The sequence below is a fragment of the Bicyclus anynana genome, chromosome 22 (genome assembly GCF_947172395.1).
Source record: "Bicyclus anynana chromosome 22, ilBicAnyn1.1, whole genome shotgun sequence".
NCBI lineage: Eukaryota > Metazoa > Arthropoda > Insecta > Lepidoptera > Nymphalidae > Bicyclus > Bicyclus anynana.
The window spans coordinates 4,149,667-4,173,995 of record NC_069104.1 but is presented as its reverse complement, the minus strand read 5'-3'; the positions used below and the strand labels follow the sequence as shown (position 1 = coordinate 4,173,995).

Genomic DNA, 24,329 nt, shown 5'->3' with positions numbered 1-24,329 from the left:
TAAACGATATTAAAAGTATGAAACTTAAAAATCAAGTTATTTACCACTGTCTAGAGCAAACCATGCAATTTGTTTGTAGTTAAAAATTGTAGTTTCATTAGCATTGGACAGATTTTTCCAACTTTCTAATATGAAACGAATGGAGTGCTACTCCATGAATTCACCGTGCAGGTGCCGGGTCCATCGAGTGGTAGAGAGAAAACCTCTAAGCAGGGTCTTGTGACTACAGGATGAAGTCAAGTTAAGGAATTCCTTGACAATCGATCAACACTCCCCTCCTCTGCTCGTGTTGTTCTCCCTGCCTAGCGAAATTTGGTAAGATCTTATTAGAGCAGCTTTGGATACCCGTTCTAATATAGAACTAGCTGCAGTTCTAGAGAGGCCAAGGTCTTTAAGCAAGTTATAAAGAGATTTTGCTGGTAATCCTCTCTAACCTACTTCTTACATTATTAGTTAGTTCATTTGTTAGCCTGTACAGTGTACAAGCCTATCTGAAATAAACGATTTTTAATTTGACTTACTAGGACAATGTAAACTGGCGGTTAGTAGATACTCCTCATTTATTACTTTGCGAGTTGCGCGTTGATGGAGTACCTACTAGCTTTATGTACCTACCTGTTTGCTTGTGTTGTGTTCTTTAGTTTAAAGATTAGAGGTCGGAAATGTCATACTTAATGTCCAACTTGACTATACTTTTTTTAAAACCTCTGAATGATTTAAGGTTTTTAAGGTGTAGTTTTATGCAAATATGTAGTGCCAATCTGAAGTATTTCAAAATAATTTGCACCAATTCGAATACCTTTCCATGCGTGTAGATTTACTAAATTTTCATCACTTTAGGCTAGTTTACAGTTAGTACATTTTTTTGAGACGTGATTACATGAAAATTCTTCTTTTAAATTAACACATAGGCTACTTTTTATCCCGGAAAATCCATGGTTTTTGAGGGATTTGTGAAAAACTAAATTCCACGCGGACGAAGTCGCGGGCGTCAGCTAGTGGTTTAATAATAAAGGATAGAGAACAAAAATACAAATAAGTTTATATAAATGGCAACACTATTGCAGTTTATAATCTCTTGTTCCGTCAACGAGTTCTCAGCGCGGTTTTTAGGATTTAATATCATCACTCTAAATCTATTATAAAGGTGAATTTTTTTGTTTAAGTGTGTAAGTGTGTAAGTGTGAAAGTGTGTAAGTGTGTAAGTATGTAAGTGTGTAAGTATGTTTGTTCCTCTTTTACGCTGCTACCATGATTCCCGAGGGATTTGTGAAAAACTAAATTTCATTTCTGGTATAAAAAGTAGCCTATGTGTCAGTATCCAGAGTAAAATCTATTTCCATTCCAAATTTCAGCCAAATCGCTTCAGTAGTAGCGGCGTTAAAGAGTAACAAACATCCATACATCCAAACATCCATACAAACTTTCGCGTTTATAATATTAGTAGGATTAGTAGGATTATAATATATTAATAAACAACCGTATTGCACTTCGCCGTCTATACGCAGCGATTACCTGTAATAACTATAATCGGCGTGGTAGAACTGTGGCCTAAATCCTTGAAATTCTCTTTAATTGCAACTTCAAAATAAGCTATACGCGCGATGTTGGGAAATAAAGACATTTACACACCACACCTCGCCCGTGCAGCATCGCGAGTCGCGTTCGAAATATTCTTTATTTAATATTTATTAATTTATTAATAAAATAGGTGTTTTATAAAATGGCCAGGGCCATAGAAATGTTGGCTAACCTACTCGCTGTGACAGTGCTGTGTATATGTGTCCATAATACGTTCCAGTTGGTACCTTTGCGTAAGTTATTTGTTTATCGCTTTAAATAATCCGTGTCACCTGCTATTAAGTGGCCCCATCGAGATTTTGGTCCGAGAGCTGGTGAACATTTTTGGGTAGGTATTTAGGCGAACTAAAAACTTCTTCTGTACCCAATACACAGTTCTCGGACCAAGGTGCGTTTGAAACCCTCGTAACTTTAATTTTAAGTTTTCGACCAATTATCATCAATCATTATTTAACTAAGAAATCGTAATGTTATTATCAATTTTAAAGAGTCTCATGCTCTACCGACTGAGCTAGCCGGGCCCGTTAAAAGAGCCGCGATAGCTCAGTGGATATGACCTCTGTCACCGATTCAGGAGGGTGTGGGTTCGAATCCGGTCCGGGGCGTGCACCTCCAAGTTTTCAGTTGTGTGCATTTAAAAAAATTAAATATCACGTGTCTGAAACGGTGAAGGAAAACATCGCGAGGAAACCTGCATACCAGAGAATTTTCTTAATTCTCTGCGTGTGTGAAGTCTGCCAATCCGCGTTGGGCCAGCGTGGTGGACTATTGGCCTAAGCCCTCTTAATCTGAGAGGAGACTCGAGCTCAGCAGTGAGCCGAATATGGGTTGATAACGTATGAATTAAAAAAAAAGAGAAACTGTTCAGTTTCTTGCCGGTTCTTCTCAGTAGAACGTGCCTTCCGAACCGGTGGTAGAATCTTTACAAATAGTCAAATGACGTTTCGAAAGAGCTCGTAAACTAAGCCTTATTATATGAACTTTGACTTTGAGTACTGGAGACCTAGTTTCATATTGCCTCAAAGCAATGCCTAAAGTTTTCAGCTTGTATCAAATACCTACCCAAAAATGTATACCAGCTCTTGGAGTCCTTATTTAGAACATCAGAAGCGTGCGGGATTTAATTAATTATCTGTATTTTTAACATCAGCCGGGCTAAGCCTCTTTATTTAAAAGGGGGTTTGCAGTTAGACACACGGTAGTAGCTTGCACTTCATAAACGCAATAATGCATACTCTGGGGATAGGATACCCTCCGACGTCCTCCGTGGCGCAGTGGTATGCGCGGTGGATATACAAGATTGTCCTGGGTTCGATCCCCGGCTGGGCAGATTGAGATTTTCTTAATTTGTCCAGGTCTGGCTGGTGGGAGGCCTCGGCCGTGGCTAGTTACCACCCTACCGGCTAAGACGTACCGCCAAGCGATTTAGCGTTCCGGTACGATGCCGTGTAGAAACCGAAAGGGGTGTGGATTTTCATCCTCCTCCTAACAAGTTAGCCCGATTCCATGTTAGACTGCATCATTACTTACCATCAGGTGAGTTTGTAGTCAAGGGCTAACTTGTAAGGAATAAAAAAAAACCCCTAGTTAAGAACCTTGTGTACGCTGTTAACGGGCTAATTAACAACTCTGTTACGATCAATATCAGATTTTGATAATAACGAACCGTCGGCTTAACGTGCTCTCAAAGCATGGTCATAGTAGGTACCTCAGCAGCGTTCCCTGAGGAGGAGGAGGAGGAGGAGAGGTTTTTCCGAGTGACCGAGCAAGGAAAACAAAAAAATTAAGCACACGAAAGTTTAAACAATTTCAAAATCCGCGTGTTTCAAATTATTTTTTTTAATATTTTTTTGTACCTAGTTCACTTAAGGATAGAGGGAAGGAACAAACAAACACAAAAGAAGATTGCCTAAGGCATGTTCCTTAATCCGGCACTGCTTTCTGGAAGGGTGTTTTGTCCTGAGTGTTAGTCCGGGCACCACCAAGTCATAAGTCAAAAAGCCCGGAAAACAGGTGACGTCAGATATCGGGGACGCATTGTCGCTATGTCATCGTCATAGCCTAGATGAGCCGTGATAGCTTAGATGAACCGTGCCTGGTGGATATGACTTCTGCCTCCGATTCCGGAGTGCGTAGGTTCGAATCCGATCCGGAGCATGCATCTTTTCTGTTGTGTGTATTTTAAGAAATTAAATTTCATGTGTTTCAAACGGTGAAGGAAAACATCGTAAGGAAACCTGCACACCAGAGAATTAAGAAAATTCTCTGCGTGTGTGAAGTCTGCCAATCCGCATTGGGCCAGCGTGGTGGACTATTGGGCTAACCTCTCTCATTCTGCAAGGAGACTCGAGCTCAGCAGTGAGCCCGATATGGGTTGATAATGATAATGTTGATGATGTCATCGTTAGAATTGAAAAGAACATTGAGCGTCTAGATTTATCGGTCGACTAGCTTACGCCGCGCGGTTTCACTTGCGTGGTTCCCGTTCCCGTAGGAAAACGGGGATAATATATAGCCTATAGCCTTCCTCTATAAATGGGCTATCTAACACTGAAAGAATTTTTCAAATCGGACCAATAGTTCGTGAGATTAGCGCGTTCAATCAAACAAACAAACAAACTCTTCAGCTTTATAATATTAGTATTGGTTGGTCAATTGCTAGACTATGTTGTTCTAGAAGTTCTAGGTCAGGGTTGAACTGTGAAACCTGTGTATTGTTTTAATTTTTATACTGAATAATTTTTATAATTTGATTCATCACGAAATATCAAAAACCGATTGACGTACAATGATGAAATTTGGCAGTGAGGTAGATTATAGTTAGTTGACGTACGCTATGAACGGATTGTGCCACATAAAAGGACTAAAGGCAGACGACATCGCGGGCGTCCGCTAGTGTCGAAAGTACCTACCGAAAAGAAGTCACTAGCATCTAGCATACATGTATAATACTTTCACTTACCTATCGTGGGAAAATCGGGACTTGTCACCAAACCCTGAAAATCGGGACATTTTTTAATACTTCGGTACTTACGAGTTTAAAGCAATTATCGTAAATAATAGTGGGAACCGTATTGTGCATGTCATAAGTACCACCATTACAAACAACTTGACATAACAATGGCTAGGCATTTGCTTAAATACACAATTACTCATTCTTAAATGAATACATAGGTAAAAAATTATTATTAAAATACTCTAAAAAAGTGTACCTACTTCAATTTACCATGTCCTTTGCATGTGCGTGGAAAATATAAAAAAATATCTGAAAAATTGGATGTTTGCTGACAACCAATCATCCAAATAGTAAGGAATCAATCAATATTTATAATTCTATACTCTACACTAATTATAAAGAGATAAAGTTTTTTTTTTATTGAGTCGTTCTCAATAAAAAAAAGAGAGAAAGAAAAATCCAGAGATTAGAATTAAACAAACATCATCATTATCATTAACAACCCATATTCGGCTCACTGTTGAGCTCGAGTCTCCTCTCAGTATGAGAGGGGTTAGACCTTAGTCCACCACGTTGGCCTAATGCGGATTTACAGACTTCAAACACATAGAGAATTTTAAAAAATTCTCAGGTTTGCAGGTTTCCTCACGATGTTTTTCCTTCACCGTTTGTGACACGTGATATTTAATTTCTTAAAATGCACACAACTAAAAAGTTGGAGGTGCATGCCCCGGACCGGATTTGAACCTACGCCCTCCGGAATCGGAGGCAGAGGTCGTATCCACTGGGCTATCACGGCTCTAATATTAGTATAGAGCTGATGAATGGTATGATGGTGATGACCTTATAAGGCAATACCTAAAGCAATCGCGAAGTCAATATTATACATGGCTACATAACAGAAGACCTTCAAATGTTTCTTAAAATATTACCCACATTTTGTAACGCATCAAGTTAAATGTCAGATGGTGCAACATGAAAACTGTAAACTACATATCAACAGATGGAGTCTTAAATTTCATACAACAAGTTGCACAAGATATTCAATGTCAAATCACTGCACTCTGTGATATGCATGTATTGGTATATGCAGTGAAAGTGAATCGTCGTCATCAACCCATATTCGGCTCACTGCTGAGCTCGAGTCTCCTCTCAGAATGAGAGCGGTAAGGCCACCATGTTGGCCCAATGCGGATTGGCAGACTTCACACACGCAGAGAATTAAGATAATTCTCTGGTATGCAGGTTTCCTCACGATGTTTTCCTTCACCGTTTGAGACACGTGATATTTAATTTCTTAAAATGCACACAACTGAAAAGTTGGAGGTGCATGTCCCGGACCGGATTCAAACCCACACCCTTCGGAATCGGAGGCAGAGGTCATAACTACTGGGCTATCATGGCTCTCAAGTGAATAAGCAATTTTTATTTATGGAGATTACCTGATTATCTTCGTGCCCTTCGCTCAATGTAGTCCACATATGGTTACGATTTAAGACATTTAGGGTCAGTTTCATCACCTACTGATAAGGATTGTTTCTTCTAATTAGTGGCCAGGACAAAAATTGTGAAAAAGTTATCCGACATGGATAAGGCTTATTTTATTTTATTCTTTACAAGTTAGCTCTTGACTACAATCTCACCTGATAGTAAGTTATGATGCAATATAAGATGGAAGCGGGCTAATTTTTTAGGAGGAGGATGAAAATCCACACCCCTTTCGGTTTCTACACGACATCGTACCGGAATGCTAATCGTTTCGCGGTACGTCTTTGCCGGTAGGGTGGTAACTAGCCACGACCGAAGCCTCCCACCAGCCACAGCCACAGCCAAGTTTAAGAGATGGCGACGTAATGCTTTACGGATGATGCAAAAATGGCCAACCAATGCAACCGTTGGAAAACATGGACCCGCAGGAGGTTGAGATCTTACCAGACCCTCTAGCCAAATTTCACATCGATTCTCTTTCTACCATCGCAAACGCTTCGAAAACAAGAATAATGTATGGGAATGACAGATCTTGATCACATGACCTGTCGACAGCAAATGTCATTCCTATACATTTTTCTAGTTGTCGAAGCGTTTGCGATCGTAGAAAGAGAATTGGCGGGCTACTTGGCTACAGGCATAGAAAACATATGTACAGGGGCTGGACCACGATAGTCAGTAATGAAGGAATGACTGCAGAGAGAGAGAGAATGATAATTATGCCATTTACTGCAATCACCTGATTTTAAGTGACGATGCATCAGTCAAATTAATTTAAAGAAGACTCTAGAGTTATGGGATATACTCCCGAGCACCCTGTATAATGAATTTGAACACAAAATTTTGCATGTGTGCGCTCAGTGGTGTAGGTAAATTTGGATTACTTTTTGCGGTGGTTTTTGCATGTAACAGAGTATAAAATATTGTTGCTCTATACTATACCCGCTAACTCCCACGAACGTGGTGGGTTTAAGCCCCAAATTGCCTCTTATAGAAATAGTGATGCTTGCTCTATAATGGGCCATTTAAATTCCAATTCCCGTAATAAATAGCCCGCTTCCATCTTAGACTGCATCGTCACTTACCATCAGGTGAGATTGTAGTCAAGGGCTAACTTATTCTCTACAGAGAATAAAAAAAAAGTAGTGTTTCTACCACCGGTTCATTTAATATTTTTTTAAATGAACCGGTGGTAGAAACACTACTTTTTTTTAAATTTTTTTTAATGGTCGGTGATGACCATTAAAAAAAATTTTAAAGAATATTTGCCATATATTTTATAATATGACCAATATTCCCATTCCCCTTCAACTACCGGGCGGGGATCGAACCACCACACCTCGCTGATGAGTCCGACCGCTTTACCCTTGAGCTATTGGGGCTATAATTCATCATCGTTTACTCGTATATTGTCTATTTACAGCTGACTTCATCCATCCATGCGGAGAATTAACAGATGAATGCTTCACCCAGGCCACCCTCGACGCTATCCCGGGGGTTGTCAGAGGAATCCCGGAAGCAGGGATCCCATCCCTGGATCCGCTGTACCTGGATAGGAACATCACTATGAACCTGCCGGGCAACGTCAAAATGACGTTCCACAATGGAAAACTATCAGGACTGAGGACTTGTGTACCAGATAAAGTTTCGTAAGTATTATTTTTGTTATTACTTTCTTTTCTAATGGTAATTTATTTACCATGAACTAGCGGACGCCCGTTACTTCGTCCGAATTAAAATCGATGTAAACTTTCAAACCCTATTTCATTCCCTTCTATTTATATTTTCTCATGTCTTGCATAATACACCACCACTCATTCCACTATACTACCTACTGATCATTTTCGAAATATATGACTTAAGTCTGTAGGGGTGAAATTTTGAAAAATCTTGAATTACATTATTTTTATTATTTTTCTGGTAGTATACATATATTTTTATGTAAAATGAGCCCCTGTGTCACCCTCTTGTGATTTAATTTTCGTTTCTTCTTATGGTCTCAAACTGTGCCAAGTTTCATTTGAATACATTCAGTAGTTTCAGCGTGATGCGCGGTCAACAAAACACGGACAGACGGACAGAAAAAAAAATATTTTTGGCTTCAGTATCGATTTTATAATGCTATTCATACAAGCAAAATTTTCAAAATATCTTCAATGTACCGAACTGTTACAGTTTTACGAGTATTATAAGTGAAGTGAAATGATATAGATTACTTTCTATATAATAAAAATGACATACTCGTAAACCAGCATCTAACATGGTCATTACCACTTGTTACCACTTGGATACCACTCTATAGGGCGCTAGAAGACGTTCCATGAATAGGGACATGAAATATAGCCTATGTTATTCGGTGACGATGTAACTTTGTAATAGTTAAAAGAAATTTAAAATTGATTTAAATCATAACAAATAAACAAGAAAAATCTTTACTCTTTGAATCATAAATGCACCTGCATATCACAGATTAGTGATATAGCAGGCATCTAGAAAATTACGCACCTCAATCAACTACAATATTATGCATGTCAAAGTTCACAATGAAAATGAAATTTAAATAACGACCTCTCGTAATATTTATTTAATCATTTGTATGACATTTATATGATGATTGATACATAGGATAATGTGATACACATTTAAATAATAATAAGTTAGTTATATTATAAACGCGAAAGTTTGTATGGATGTATGTTTGTTTGAATGTTTGTTACTATTTAACGCCGCTACTACTAAAGCGATTTGGCTGAAATTTGACGTAGAATAGATTTTAGTCTGGATTAATACATAGGCTACTTTTCATTCCGGAAAAATCCATGGTACCTGCGGGATTTTTGAAAAACTAAATTACACGCGGACGAAGTCATCGCAGTATCATATACTAGCTGACGCCGCGCGCTTTCATTCGAGTAGTTCCCGTTCCCGAGGAATATGAGGATATTACATTGTCAATAGCCAATAGACAATATTCATTTATTTCAATTAGGCTTAGTTTACTACAGCTACTTACGAAAGGTCAGGTACATATAAACAAAAGAAGGTAAATATAATAAGATAATGGTGATAATAATTAGACGAAAACTTGAAATTAAATTTACAAGGGTTCCAATTGCGCCTTGGTCCAAGAAGAGCCCACAACAAACTCAGCCAGCCTTCCTCGATACTCTGAAAGAATTTTCCAAAGTTCTTGTTCTTGGTTCTTGAGCGCGCGTTTTATATTAGCGCATTCAAGCAAACCAACAAACAAACAAATAAACTCTTCAACTTTATAATATTAGCATAGATCTGAAGCGACATATGAGGTTAACCAGTAGGACAACAAGACAGCCAAGATAACACAGTTTCAAAACAACAATTACGACAGTTAGTCCGCTGTTGTAAATAACCAACCATTTGGTTACACCAAGCTTTCATAGTAACACGAGTATGTCAAGAACCCCTGAGCACATAATTACACTACTTCAAACAGTCTACAACCGGCTATTATAACATTGACCTTGGTAGTGCCTTAGTGTAGAAGTTCTACTTAGCTCACAAAATCTATTATAGTAGGGGAGCCGAAAAGGGAATTTTTGCAGTTACTCGAGCGCGGCAGATAAACATAAGGGACTATACCTTGCACTTTCTTGAGTACCTCCACCAAATATGAGCCCTTAATATTGGTAATTCGTTTTTTTTGTGGCAACAAAAAAAACGAATTACTCAACCAGCTCGTCAGACAAGGATATAGTAGGTTAGTTAATCACAAAAATATGTGCTTTTCAAAATTTAACGATTTGAGCGTAATTTAATGGAATGGGAGGGTCCCAAAGTTATAAAATAAAACCTCTTATACTCGTATTTTAGTTCTCGCGTTACGAGCGCGATAAATTTTTTTATTATTTTGAAGGAAATAATCTCTTAATTAACCGCTAAAATTCTTGAAAATTTTAGTGATAAAAATTGCTTTTAAAGTCTGTAGTTGTTTATCCATCGCTAAAACGAAAAAGTAAATAACCATTTATTCTTCCTATTATTTTATATACCAAATGTAATCGGTCCCCATGACGCTTTAGTAACTGGAAAATTAGCATCCCTGGCTCCCCTACTATTATATTTTACTCACAAATGCAAATGTTTATTTAAGTAGTGCAACGATTTTTTTTTACTAGTAAATAATAATTGACTGGAATGGCTCGAGTAGGTATCCTATCGGGCTATGGATCACGAGATCCTGGCTGGCGCCTCATTTTTTTGAAGTGATGTTACACCACCGTGTCTTGGAGAGCACGGTAACCCAATATCAACAAATTTTCAAAATCGGTTCAGTAGATCCGATGATCCTATAATACCACAAACTTTACCTCTTTATAATATTAGTAAAAATGAGTTATGGGATAAAAACACTTTAATTTGTGGGAGGCTTCGGCCATGGCTAGTTACCACCCTACCAACAAAGACGTACCGCCAAGCGATTTAGCGTTCCGGTACGATGTCGTGTAGAAACCGAAAGGGGTGTGGATTTTCACACTCCTCCTAACAAGTCCGCTTCCATTAAAGATTGCATCATCACTTACCATCAGATGAGATTGTAGTCAAGGGATAACTCGTGAAGAATAAAAAAAAATAACATCTGTGTAGAACATTTTAACAAAATTACCATACCATAATTGAGCCGTGATAGCCCAGTAGGTATGACCTCTGCCTCCGATTCCGGAGGGTGTGGGTTCGAATCCGGTCCGGGGCATGCACCTCCAACTTTTCAGTTGTGTGCATTTTAAGAAATTAAATATCACGTGTCTCAATCGGTGAAGGAAAACATCGTGAGGAAACCTGCACACCCGAGAATTATCTTAATTCTCTGCGTGTGTGAAGTCTGCCAATCCGCATTGGGCCAGCGTGGTGGACTATTGGCCTAACTCCTCTCATTCTGAGAGGAGACTCGAGCTCAGCAGTGAGCCGAATATGGGTTGACGACGAATATGGTGTATGTTTTTATATTGGGGTTACATAAAACTGTTTTCAAACGGCATTGTAATAAATTGTAATTACCCTTCGAATTTTCCTCTTATTCAAACAACCCGACATAATTTGAACACGCTAAGGGCACAGTGACCTTTCTGACGAGAAATCTTAACAATTACTCAATGCCTGTGCATTTAAGAATCTAGTTTATACTTTACAAACATTGCAATTCATTTTAATATTGACTCTGGATTTGTTTTTGAGAATTATGTCTGTAACGAGAGGAATTTTCAAACAAAGAAAGAACTTTATTCATCATCATCATCATCATTATCAACCCATATTCGGCTCACTGCTGAGCTCGAATCATCTCACAGAATGAGAGGGCTTAGGCCAATAGTCCGCCACACTGGCCCAATGCGGATTGGCAGACTTCACGCACGTTTATTTTTTTTATTCTTTACAAGTTAGCCCTTGACTACAATCTCACCTGATGGTAAGTGATGATGCAGTCTAAGATGGAAGCGGACTAACTTGTTAGGAGGAGGATGAAAATCCACACCCTTTCGGTTTCTACACGGCATCGTACCGGAACGCTAAATCGCTTGGCGATACGTCTTTGCCGGTAGGGTGGTAACTAGCCACGGCCGAAGCCTCCCACCAGCCAGACCTGGACAAATTAAGAAAATCTGCCCAGCCGGGGATCGAACCCAGGACCTCCGTTTTGTAAATCAACAGCGCCACGGAGGCCGTCAAAAACGTACACGTAAAGAATTAAGAAAATTCTCTGGTGTGCAGGTTTCCTCACGATGTTTTTCCTTTACCGTTTGAGATATGTAATATTTAATTTCTTAAAATGCACACAACTGAAAAGTTGGAGATGCATTCCCCGGACCGGATTCGAACCCACACCCTCGAGAATCGTAGGCAGAGGTCATATCCACTAGGCTACCACGGCTCTCAAGAACTTTAATAAGTACTTTATATTATTAATGTATAATGTAAAAACGTACGAATACTTACATACTTCCTTCGGCGTTACAATCCTTTGTTCCTTTCTATTCATTATTTTGGTGTTTATTATCAACTTATTAATAATCATCAACTGACAAAATGTAATCTACTAACTATATGATATCCACCGGTAGGCACGATGTTAGTTACATAGAATCTCAATTTTGTACATGACAAAGATATTAAGATAGTGAATTACCCTGCTGGACGCTGGTAACTGTTCATATGATATGTCATTGATATGTTAGCAATGATATTATTATAAAATATTAAAAAAATAAATCTGCAACACGATATTGACGAAGTAATCAATACTTCTGTTAGAATTGTATAAAAGATTAAGATCGTTATAAAGAATTGCATTAAAAACAACAAAATATCATTGAATTATGCTAAATTATCAAAACAAGTGCATAACAAGGAAACTCAAACGGATGATAATGATAAAAATGATACAATTGTTCCGTAATGCAGAAATGACGTAAAACGTGTTATCTAGTCCAGCGCATCAGTATTATGCACATTTATTTGTTAATTCACAGGATATTTACATACTGAATAAAAAAGTCAATGATTTTAGTTCAATGTCAATGCTCGTAATATCAACAAAATAGTTAATAAAACTAAACTTTAAGTATTTATATTTTTCCCGCGATGGACCCTTTGGTCTACGATCTGGCATTATTTTTTTTTTTTTTTTTTTTTTTTTTTTTTTTTATTTTTTTTTATTTTTTTTTATTTTGTATAAGCAAGCGCTTAGCTGCAATCACGCCTGATGGTAAGCAGTGATGCAGCCTATGGTGGAACGCGCTTGCCTAGAAGATGCCTATTCACTCTTGACTTGAAGGTACCCATGTTGTAGGAGGTGGGGAAAACGGAAGCTGGAAGAGCATTCCACATCTTTGCAGTGCGTATAAGAAACGAGGAACTAAACCGCTTAGTACGGGTCCGAGGAATATTGATGACGTAGCGGTGTAGATCTCTGCGATGCCTAGCAGTCCTGTGGTAGAACGGCGAAGGTGGCACAAGATCAAATAGTTCCTGAGCGCACTCCCCGAAATATATCTTGTAGAACACTGATAGACAGGCAACCTTTCGGCGATGCTCTAAGCTTTGAAGTTTAGAGCTTGATAATGCCTCATTGCCAATGAGCCTTCTGGCGCGTTTATCCACTGAATCCAAAGCAGCAAGCTGGTATTTGGTATATTAGAAATACAGTAAATAAATTAATAATAAATTTAATAAATAATTACATGTATATACCCTCATCTGTTATTTATTAGTGACACAGATTAAATAATAATAGGCAGATGGAGCGCACGGAACACGACGGTGTCGTACCCGTCATAAATACAAAATTCAAAAACGAATACATTCTCGACACGAAGCGTCGCATCAGTAATTTTCAAGAAAAATAGTCTTATGTTTTTAAACATTTTAAAAACTGTTCACAAAAACTAAAGAAATGAGATGGAGTATTTTTTATTGACAATTAGAGAGACGAATATCTTAGCATTCCATGGATTCACCGTGCGGGTGCCGGGTCCATCGCGTGGTTGAGATAAGAATTCCGAGCAGAGTCCTGGACTTGTGACTACAGGATGTAGGGTTAGGGAATTCCTTGACGATCGATCAACACTCCCCGTTCTCTGCTCGTGTTGTTCTTCCTGCCTAGCCAAATTTGGTAACTTTCTATTAGAGCAGCTTTGGATACTCGTTCAGGTAATTTTATTTTTATTTTACGTAATTGTTGTTAGTGTTATATTTTGAAATACAAATTATGAAAAAAGTTTGTATACGCGGATGTCAAGAAGACGTGTGACGTTTGGTTTTTTTTATGGGTTTCAGCGGCTTCACCACGCTGCTTGTAAAGACTCACTCTGTATGATCTTTACTCTGTGATTAGTGATAAGAAATAAATGATAGATAATATTCACAGTGACATTGCAAATAGGTTTCTAATTAAAATTGCGACGTGGAATGCCCTACCGCTAACTGTGTTTCCAGACAAGCACAATTTAAGCACATTCAAGGCAAGTGAATGGGCATCTTCTGGGTAAGCGCGTTTAGACCTCATCATTGCTTCCCATCAGGCATGATTGTAGTCAAGCGCAAACCTATAGAACACAAAAAAAATATTAAATAAAATATAGTTTCAAACCAATATTACGTAGGACATGTTCTTACATCTATGCTTGGAGATATCTCTAAAAGATCGTAGTAATGCAGAAGTCTTGAAAATATTTACGTTACATTTATTTACTTTAATATATAAATATATTTAAACAAAATATTTGAATTCTGTCGTAAACATGGTCCGTTTCTATGAATTTTATATATCAGTTACCTGAAGATGTTTTACAAACAAATTATATACCTTGATTCTATTTACGAACATAATAATGACTATTTGTTATTTTATTTAGTTTAGCGTTTCCTTGTGATCAAGAATAATATCGAATTATAACTAATTTGACGATTTACTGTAACCCCAGTACGAATTTTATATTCTACTAGCGAAAGCTCGTGGCTTTGTCTTCCGTTAGACCTCACTAATCCGGCCGTGTCGCAAAATCCGCCCTTAGCGGACGTCTACTGACTATAAACTACCACCCTGCTAAATTACATTTTTATACTTCAAGCAATTTTCACTTTTCGCTTTTCTTTAATTAATTAGATTAGATTTAGATTTGAAGTCCTTGTTCCTGGTTATAGCAGAACCAAAAATCTGCAGTATACGTATGTGTGGATAAAATCTTTAAAAAACTAAATTTGAACCACCTGCTCTAAACTTAGTACCTACTTCTTTTAGCCTTCTTAATTTTAGGATATATTCAAATGTTAGAAATAACTTGATGCTGCAAACAAGATTGCCTCTTATTTATATTATTCTTCAACGGCTATTTTAATGGTTATACAAATATACAACTTAAGTTATAGCAACTTTTTTGCCTTTTTAGACCATTTTATTTACTAGAAACTTCTTTTTAAAAATTATGTATTTAAAATTGTCCGTATATATTTATTTATAATTACGTTTATTACTAATTTTAACGTTGACAACATGGTAAGGTTTAATATAAGGATATCTTCATCAGGTCTCACAGGGAGAAACGCACGTTTATATTCGACATCCACTGCAACTTCACCATCAAGGGACACTACAGCATCCTCGGGAGGATCTTGCTTTTCAGTCTTGACACTGAGGGAAGCGCTAAAATCAAAATCTGTAAGTAGCATTCTTCATTTATGTTTAGTAGATACAGTGTAAACTTCATGTAACGTCACTCGATTTAACGACAAACTCGCTAAAGCGTCGAAATTGACTTTGATTGGTTTAGCTTGCATTCCATACAATGATACACTCTCTATAACGACAATAAAATAATAAGAAGTACCTTTTAAGTTGCCGAAATTTTTAAGTTATCTATGTTCTTTTGTGGCTTGATTATCCTAGCCCTTAATAAACTTGACTATCGTAAGAGCGTACCAATGAAATTGTTTTTTTTTTAATTTTTTTTTCTTTACAAGTTAGCCCTTGACTGCAATCTCAGCTGATGGTAAGTGATAATGCAATCTACGGTGGAACCGGACTATCTTGTTAGGAGGAGGATGAATCCACACCCCTTCCGGTTTCAACACGACATCGTACCGGAACGCTAAATCGCTTGGCGATGTAACAAGTTCCTTCAATATTTCTAGGGAACCAACATATACGACTGGAGGTTTTAGAAAAGGTTGTAAAGGATAAGAACGGTGAAGGACATTACAAGATCAACTCCTATAAATACAAAGCGGACTATGGAACAGATCTCAAACTGAATCTTACGAACTTATTCAGAGGAAGTCCTCAAATTAGTAAGTATTTTTATTTTATATCATCATCATTGATGATGGAGACTCGAGCTCAGCAGTGAGCCAAATATGGGTTTTTGGGTATTTGGCTCACTGCTGCGCTCGAGTCTCCTCTCAGAATTAGAGGGGTTAGGCCAATAGTCCACCACACTGGCCTAATGCGGATTGGCAGACTTCACACACGCAGAGAATTGTGAAAATTTTGTGGTATGCAGGTTTCCTCACGATGTTTTTCCTTCACCGTTGAGACACGTGATTTTTATTTTTTTAAGATGCACACACACAACAACAACACAACTGAAAAGTTGGAGGTGCATACCCCGGACCGGATTCGAACCCATACCCTCCGGAAGTGGAGGCAGAGGTCATATCCACTGGTTATCACGGCTCTTAATATCTCTTATAACTTACATAATATATTAATCCAAACCAATATTACCGTTCCTCTCCAATTGTTTAGATACTAGCAGACGCCGTGCGGTTTCACCCGCGTGGTTCCCGTTCCCTTGGGAATACGGGTATAAAATATAGCCTATAGCACTCGGGGATAGTGCAGCTTCCCAACAGAGAAAGAATATTTCAAATCGGTTCAGTAGTTCCAGAGCCTACTAAAAACATACAAACAAACAATCAAATCTTTCCTCTTTACAATATTAACTATAGATTGGTTGTGGTGTCATTCGTTATTTTGTGGGTTTGCATTCGACAATAGCTCAACCGATTGGGATTGAACCCATGACCTATCGATATTGAGTCCGACCGCATAACCATAGAGTTAGTTTTGGAAGCTTCAGACAGACTTATGAAAAAAGTCAAAAGTTGGATATAAGCAATAAAAGTCTAATTCCAGACGCATGAAAGTTACATTTGAATATGACTATAATGTCGTAGAGAATTCCTTTACTTCCAATAGCAAGAAGTTATTATAATGTATAGATCCCGTCAAGTAACTTGAACGAAAATGGCAGTCATCTACACAGGTAGGTACAATTATAAACCAAAGTGTACGCGCGCTCCGTAATTGTTCAGTACATAAATATGTCAAACAATTGACAATTTCTGTATGTTGCTATAGTTTCGTTTGTACGTCGGTAACAGCTGATAATGTGTTACTTCGCATAGGCCGTATAGGCGAACGTATAGGCTGTATAAACCTACCATATCATAAGGGTTTAACTCCAAGTGCATACGAAGGACATAAACAATAATAAAATCTTTACATGAAACTCCGCGAAGATTCCTATGCCATCATAGCAGGGTTTCTCAAAGTTTCGGCTCTACGAAACCCTGTTAAAATTTCCAAGTGACAGCGAACCCCTTACTAACTAATGGGTAAACTACCGCCTCGTCCCCCAAAGAAAACTGAACTGAACTTGACTGTTGAAGAAAATAAGGTTGCAAATTGATTCAATGTTGCGAGTAATTTTGGACAATTTTAACCTTAATTCTGACTTGGTATCAGTTACGTAAACCCCCTGCCGACGAATGGCGAACCTCTAGGGATTCGCGTACCCCAGTTTAAGAAACCTTGCCATAGATCCTAAACATTTTCTTTTCCTCCACAGGTGCCAACATCCTGGATGTTCTAAATTCAAACTCTCAACTCGTGGCCGCAGAGTTCGGTGGGCCGATACTCGACTACGCCATAGACTACGCCATGAACGTCACGCAGCGGTTCTTCAGCACCTACACTTACGACCAAATCAGTAAAGTGCCGCTCACAGAAGAGTTCTTTGAGGACGACTAAAATAAATTATTGTAATTAACACAAACAAGCTTATTTAAAAGTCTCAGTGGCACGGCCATGGTCCGGTTTGACTAATTCTAAAGTCCTTCGATCTGACCCCCCCCCCCCCCTCCCCTAATTATCTAATTTCATACCCATGCGTACTGTGTAGGTATGACAATAGATCGACCAAGTCTGTAATTTAAAAAAAACTAATATTCTTTTTAAATACAGTGTGATCGAGATGCTCGTTCCGCCGTCACAATTTCACAATTATGTGCCAGATAAAGTAAACTAAATCTACAACATGATTACTATATAAAACGTATACGAAAACAAATCATTGTCTTGTGGTTTTGGTTCATGTTGAATATAGCTGAATTGCTAAAAACTACATACAATCTACACTACAATTATACATTACGCGGTACGCCACATTTCCATAGGGGTAGGCAGAGACAACTCATTATCAAGCCATATTCGGCTCACTGCCGAGCTCGAGTCTCCTCTCAGAATGAGAGGGGTTAGGCCAATAGTCCACTCCACTGGCCCAATGCGAATAGGCAGACTTCACACACAGAGAAATGAGAAAGGTCTCCTCATGATGTTTTCCTTTACCGTTTGAGACACGTGATATTTAATTTCTTAAAATGCTCACAATGCAACTACTATTCATTGCAACTAAAATAATAATTGCGTAGGTACACGGTTAGTTCATCACAAACTTTATGAGAGCCATACGACTGAGCAATCCATTGCAATAAGAACGAACTCATGTTATGGCCTAACAAAATACTTGGCCGATTGCACGCAAACATATTACGTAAATAAAGTCCAATGTCCAAATGTCTTACAACCAACCATACATATCCTAATAACTTTTCACCACATTTGTGACATACAGATGTACACATCCAGAATTCAAAAAGCGTAATTCATGAAATCCAACTTGTAATTTTCAACTACATTTAAGTTCGATAATATCTGAAGTGTGTGGTTGTCTATAAAGGTTGTATATCAAATTGTCACATCTGCAGTGTGGCATTGTAAAATAAAAAATGTACCAATCTGGCTACAAAATGCAGATGGATAAGGGAGTGGACTGGCATAAAGACAGTCAGAGAACTTTTCAGGATTGCCATGGACAAGGAAAAGTGTAGAAAGCTGACGCCGACCTTCAATTATGGAGAGGCACTTTAAGAATGGAGAGCCGTGATAGCCCAGTGGATATGACCTCTGCCTCCGATTCAGGAGGGTGTGGGCTCGAATCCGGTCCGGGGCATGCACCTCCAACTTATCAGTTGTGTGCATTTTAAGAAATTAAATATCACGTGTGAAGGAAAAACATCGTGAGGAAACCTACATACCTACCAGAGAATTTTCTTAATTCAATTCTCTGCGTGTGTGAAGTCTGCCAATCCGCATTGGGTCAGCGTGGTGGACTATTGGCCTAACCCCTCTCGTTCTCAGAGGAGACTCGAGCTCAGCAGTGAGCCAAATATGGGTTGATTATGATGACTATAATAATGTCCAATGTCTAAATCCTATAAAAAGAGTTAGTCAACCTTTAAAAACAATCGACACCTGTAACCATCGCACTTCAAGAAATTGGGTAAGTTCCCATCTCTATGTCATTGACAACCCTAGAACTCGTACGAAGCTATTTACTTTTCTCTTCTTATATGTACATATGGCTAGGGTATGACTTTCCTGGAGTCAGTATTTCCTAATTCTTACAACCTTGGCATCTATAAGATGAGAGTGAATAGACATATTCTAGGCAAGCGTGAGATTGTGGTCAAGGGTAAGCTATTCTATAAAAAAACAAAACACTATAGTTTTTGCATCCCCAGAGACTTTAATCATGAGGCTGATGGAAGATTAAGTGCCAGCTGATACTACGGCTAATAAGATAACAACAACGAACAAATGAAACACATGTGACTTACCGTCGTCTGTACGCATAGATTTTTTATTACGCAACGGATTTTATTGCAGTTTTTACATTAATAGTTTAAAGTTAAGACCACGAGGACGAAGTCGCGGACTTCCGCTAGTATATAATGAAAATCAGCCATAATTTATAACGAACATTGACTTTACGCTACATTTGTCTAGAATCTATTTTATATTTGTCTAGATTATTGATACCAAGGTCTGCGTAAATCATCAATTATTTATTATTAACGAATTTATGAATGTGAAAAATTATTTTTCGTTTTAAGAGGGTGTTTTGTTATCATAATTTTGTATGATTAAGAATTTAAAGATTATATAAATTAAATTAAGTTAATATAACATGTCGTTTCATTTCTATGTTTTCTTTATTTCTTCGTGAACAAAGCATTTAATGAAAAATCAAATGGAAGCAATATATTCTACATTTGATAACTGTACAATTGTACATTTTTTAACCGATTTCAAAAAGGATGAGGTTCTCAAATTGATTGGTATGTTTTTTTAAAGCCCAACTTTATCTGTCACAATCTGCTTTCCGAACTGGTAGTAAGTCAGAAAAAATTATTAATCTAAAAAAATTTTAATATTTTTTTTGGAATCAAAAGTGCTTAAACAACTATACTTGAAATAAAAGAATTGGTTTTTTTTTAATTTGAATGCTATAACACCTACTTAACATTGTTAATATCTTTACTCCGATTAGCATAGTATCGTCGAAATCGTGATCACCTCGTTCGGAACGCTCTGGAAGCTGCAAGAGACAGTGCAGGTGTCGCAAGCTGCAACTCATTAGCACGGTCGCGAGCGCCTTGCGGAACGCTACGCAATGACTTAACGCGGGTTGACGACCTCTGACGTTATACTTTTTTTATATTTTTATTCAATAACAAGTTCAGATGTCGTCAAATCTAATTTAATTATGTTGTGGTGTTTACACCAATAGTTGATAGTAATAGAAAATGGTAGAATAAATCTTGAATATTTAAGCAGCTGTGGGTTGGACTCATCGCCGAAAGGTGGTGGTTCTATCCCCGCCCGTTGATTGTTGCTCATGACCACCCCTAATGGCGTCTTTTCTGACTAATTGGAGGGAAACAGGAATATTAGTCATATTTAAAAGCTATGGCAAATATTTAAAAAAAAATGTTTTAAAAATGGAACACAATAAGGATATATAAATACTTAATATAAACTTTTGTCACAGTAATTAATCAATATCCTTTTATCTATAGTAAAATATTTCTCCATACCTAAAATAACAATTAGCATTTTTGAAAATCTTGAAATAAAATATTTTTTATACCTAATGTTGTCATTCATGTAGATACGCAATTTCAAAATCAATTTTATTGTTTTAATTCAGGCAATCTACTAGTATAATATCCAATTGTAGAAATCCATGTAGATTCAGAACAATAACCAGCACCGTGCGTCTACTTAGTAAGTATACTTATAAAATATAGTAAATGTTTCCATTTGTTTGTAACGAACCACCAAGCTACAAGTTATAAGAGTAGACATGATCAACATCAGCCTATCTTTAGGGCCGACTTTTAACAGGCTAATTCACGAACTTTACGTTATTTTTACTAACGTATGTTAGTAGACATATTATGCGACATTGAGATTCAATGTAACATAATAATTATGTCATCTTGCTCATGGCTACTGACAACCCCTTGTGGATATCATGCATATGAAATTTCCCAGTTGATTTCATGTTTATTTTAATCGGTTTTAATAAAGACCAAATTATTTAATAGGCCTCTCATTATTATAGGAGAGAGGGTTTAAATCTCAGACCCATCACGCCGGTCTATTACAAGAATAAGACCGACGTGACGGCTCAACGTGTCCTCCGAGGCAAAGGATTGTAAAGACACGAACTTCCCAGTTCCTTGGCCAATCTCAATTTCTATAGTGTGCAATCAAGAGATATTACACACTTTACACTTAATAAATTAATACTAAATTAATAATGTATAACTTTGCTAAAAGACTCGGCAGAAGTTATCCTGACTAAACGCTGATTTATCATGAAAAATTCATAATTTTAGATTTCAATACATTAAGTCGTTAAACTAATTATTTATGTAAATTTCATTACATTAATTATTTAGGTACTCTGTACTCTTAAATATATGTTATCTAGTGTACCTACAACTCTAGATATAATGTTTTGAAATAACGCATTATGTGTTTTTTTTATTTTCCATATCATTTTATATATAACCAATATTCCCTTTCTTATTAGTTTAGTCAGAATGACTTTGGTAGGAATGCGTACGACAATAGTCCAGCGCGCAGAGATGATGACCCCTTATCGTGAGGATAATTAAGGTTTATTTATTAAAGGATTCACTTCAAAAAATTTAGACCCAATGGTCCTATACTTTGAAAAAGGTAGTTAAGGAACAAACAAACATCAACTTCTCAAGATGAGTCAAAATAAGATTAGCTAAGCTACGGCGCCTGTGGTAACGCAATGGTTATTTGACGTCCGCCCACCATCACTTTCACTGAACAATCACATTATAATACTTATTGCTGCCTCGTGGGTAACGTACTTCCTATAATAATGTTCATTTAAAATGTTGTGATGTGGTGGGTGGAGGCTTTATGAATACTCGTGAATTTACTTTGAATTTGTATCTGGGTTATTATTCATTTATGTTCATTTAATAGGTTTTTCTGTTAAATACTCAGATTTACTTTATGCCCTTCAACTCCTTAATGGGTCATGGTTTCCCATGGTGGGTCAAAGCTCCAAGTAAACAAATAATTCCTACATGGAGAAACGAATCTCCTTCAAATTATACCTTCCTTGTAAAATATGAGCAGGTTTAGGTAAATAACAGAAACCCCTACCCATATCGGATCAATAGTTCAAAGAAAACCGCAATTATACAATCTCTTTTAGAAATCGGTTAGAACAACATAAAAGCGTTCTACCTACTTTCGGAAAATCCTATATATTTTACTGTCCTTTTCCGTTTTCATGTTTACGGTTTCAATTCAGATTTTCATTTATTCGGAAAATGCCAAAAATGTCTACGGATTATTATCAAAAAACCAATTTTGAACTAAATATTTGAATCAGTTTGTATCAAAGATTTGATACATGGAGCGTGAAACACTATAGATGCGCTATCATCGAATCTTTACGACATTTTGATTGAATTTGAAAATTATACAAATTGTTAAACTATAAAATAGATTTCTGTGAGTTATTTTCATGTGACTAAATTTGCTGAAACATTGTTGTTTCCAATCGTTTAGTATCGCAATTACACTCGACTATAACAAAAATGCAATATGAGGTGTGATAGCCCAGTGGATATGAACCCTGCCTCCCATTCTGGAGGCGGGCGGTAGGTTCGAATCCGGTCCGGGACATGCACCTCCAACGTTTTAGTTGTGTGCATTTTAAGAAATTAAATATCACGTGTCTCAAACGGTGAAGGGGAACATCGTGAGGAAACCTGCACACCAGAGTTATCTTAATTCTTTGCGTGTATGAAGTCTGCCAATCCGCATTAGGCCAGCGTGGTAGATTGGCCTAACCCCTCTCATTCTGAGAGGAGACTCGAACTCAGCAGTGAGCCGAATATGGGTTGATAATGATGATAACAAAAATGAGCACAATAAAACTACAATAAATTCATCATAACACAGATATACGAGTTTGCCACAGAAGCCAGAGCAGAAAAATTGTACTTACTACGTGCTCTGTGTTTGTCCTGCATAAATTAACATCAGGTGTATTTCGTAAATCAAACTAATCTCGCTATCTCATGGGTGCATCATAGGCCTACAAGATAATATCCTGCTATGCGTGGTTTAGAATATAGTCACAACTCCGCACATTGCTACATACTCACTATACTAAACTAGCTGACGCCACGCGATTTCACCCGCGTGGTTCCCGTTCCCGTAAGAATACGGGGATAATATATAGCCTTCCTCGATAAAAGAGCTATCTAACACTGAAAGAATTTTTCAAATCAGACCAGTAGTTCCTGATATTAGCGCGTTTAATCAAACAAACAAATTCTTCAGCTTTATAATATTAGTCTAGATGTATGCCCGTTAATTAAGAGTCCTTATTGATTGAAAGTTTCTTAAATATACAAAATCTAAATTTCAATGTTAATAATATAAATATGCAAACAGTGGGAAGTTAATAACTTCTCTATTGACTGACTTCTTAACACCTCGATGGTTTCAAATAATCAATAACGAATTGTAGATATTCGGAAAGCAATCCGTAGCTGGCTGGCGCTCCGTCACGCGATATCAGAATACCGTCTCCAAAGTTTGATTGCGATTTTATTTCACTATCGGGGACACAAGTCAAAGTTCAAACTCGTAAAACAAACCGACTTAAACTTTACATTTTTAATGTATTTACATTTTTCCATGCGGAATAAAAAATAGTTTTGATTAATGTTGTAAACTTTTATTAAGCAAAGATTTTCCATTTGCGGAAGACGGTTTTGTTTTGGGTTGAAATGATGTATAGATAAGCCCGTTCGAGTGTGAACCTGAAGTGTTAGCAAAGCAGAAGCATGTTTATAAATTATCAACTGTCAAGATTGGTTGCTAAGCAACAATATTTTGGTAAACAGGTTACAATGCCTAACCAAAATCAAATTCAAATTTAATTAATTTTAATTAGCCTTAGTTTACAAGCACTTTTGAAAAGTTAAGTTGTGTCATGATTTGGTGGTAATTAAAGTCGAAAACCTAAAATTAAAGATACGAGGGTACCAAACGCCCCTCGGTCCGAGAAGAGCCCACAAC

General features: G+C 37.3%; 1 protein-coding gene across 1 annotated transcript; it reads left to right on the top strand.

Annotated features, from left to right (window-relative positions):
- The first annotated feature begins 1,606 nt into the window (after positions 1-1,606).
- On the top strand, positions 1,607-17,919 carry LOC112057051 (protein takeout). Its single transcript, XM_052888450.1, has 5 exons — positions 1,607-1,814; positions 7,449-7,674; positions 15,085-15,215; positions 15,689-15,844; positions 17,407-17,919. Exons 1-5 carry the CDS (start codon positions 1,724-1,726, stop codon positions 17,586-17,588), a joined length of 786 nt encoding a protein of 261 aa, XP_052744410.1. The 5' UTR covers positions 1,607-1,723; the 3' UTR covers positions 17,589-17,919.
- The last annotated feature ends 6,410 nt before the right edge of the window (positions 17,920-24,329 follow it).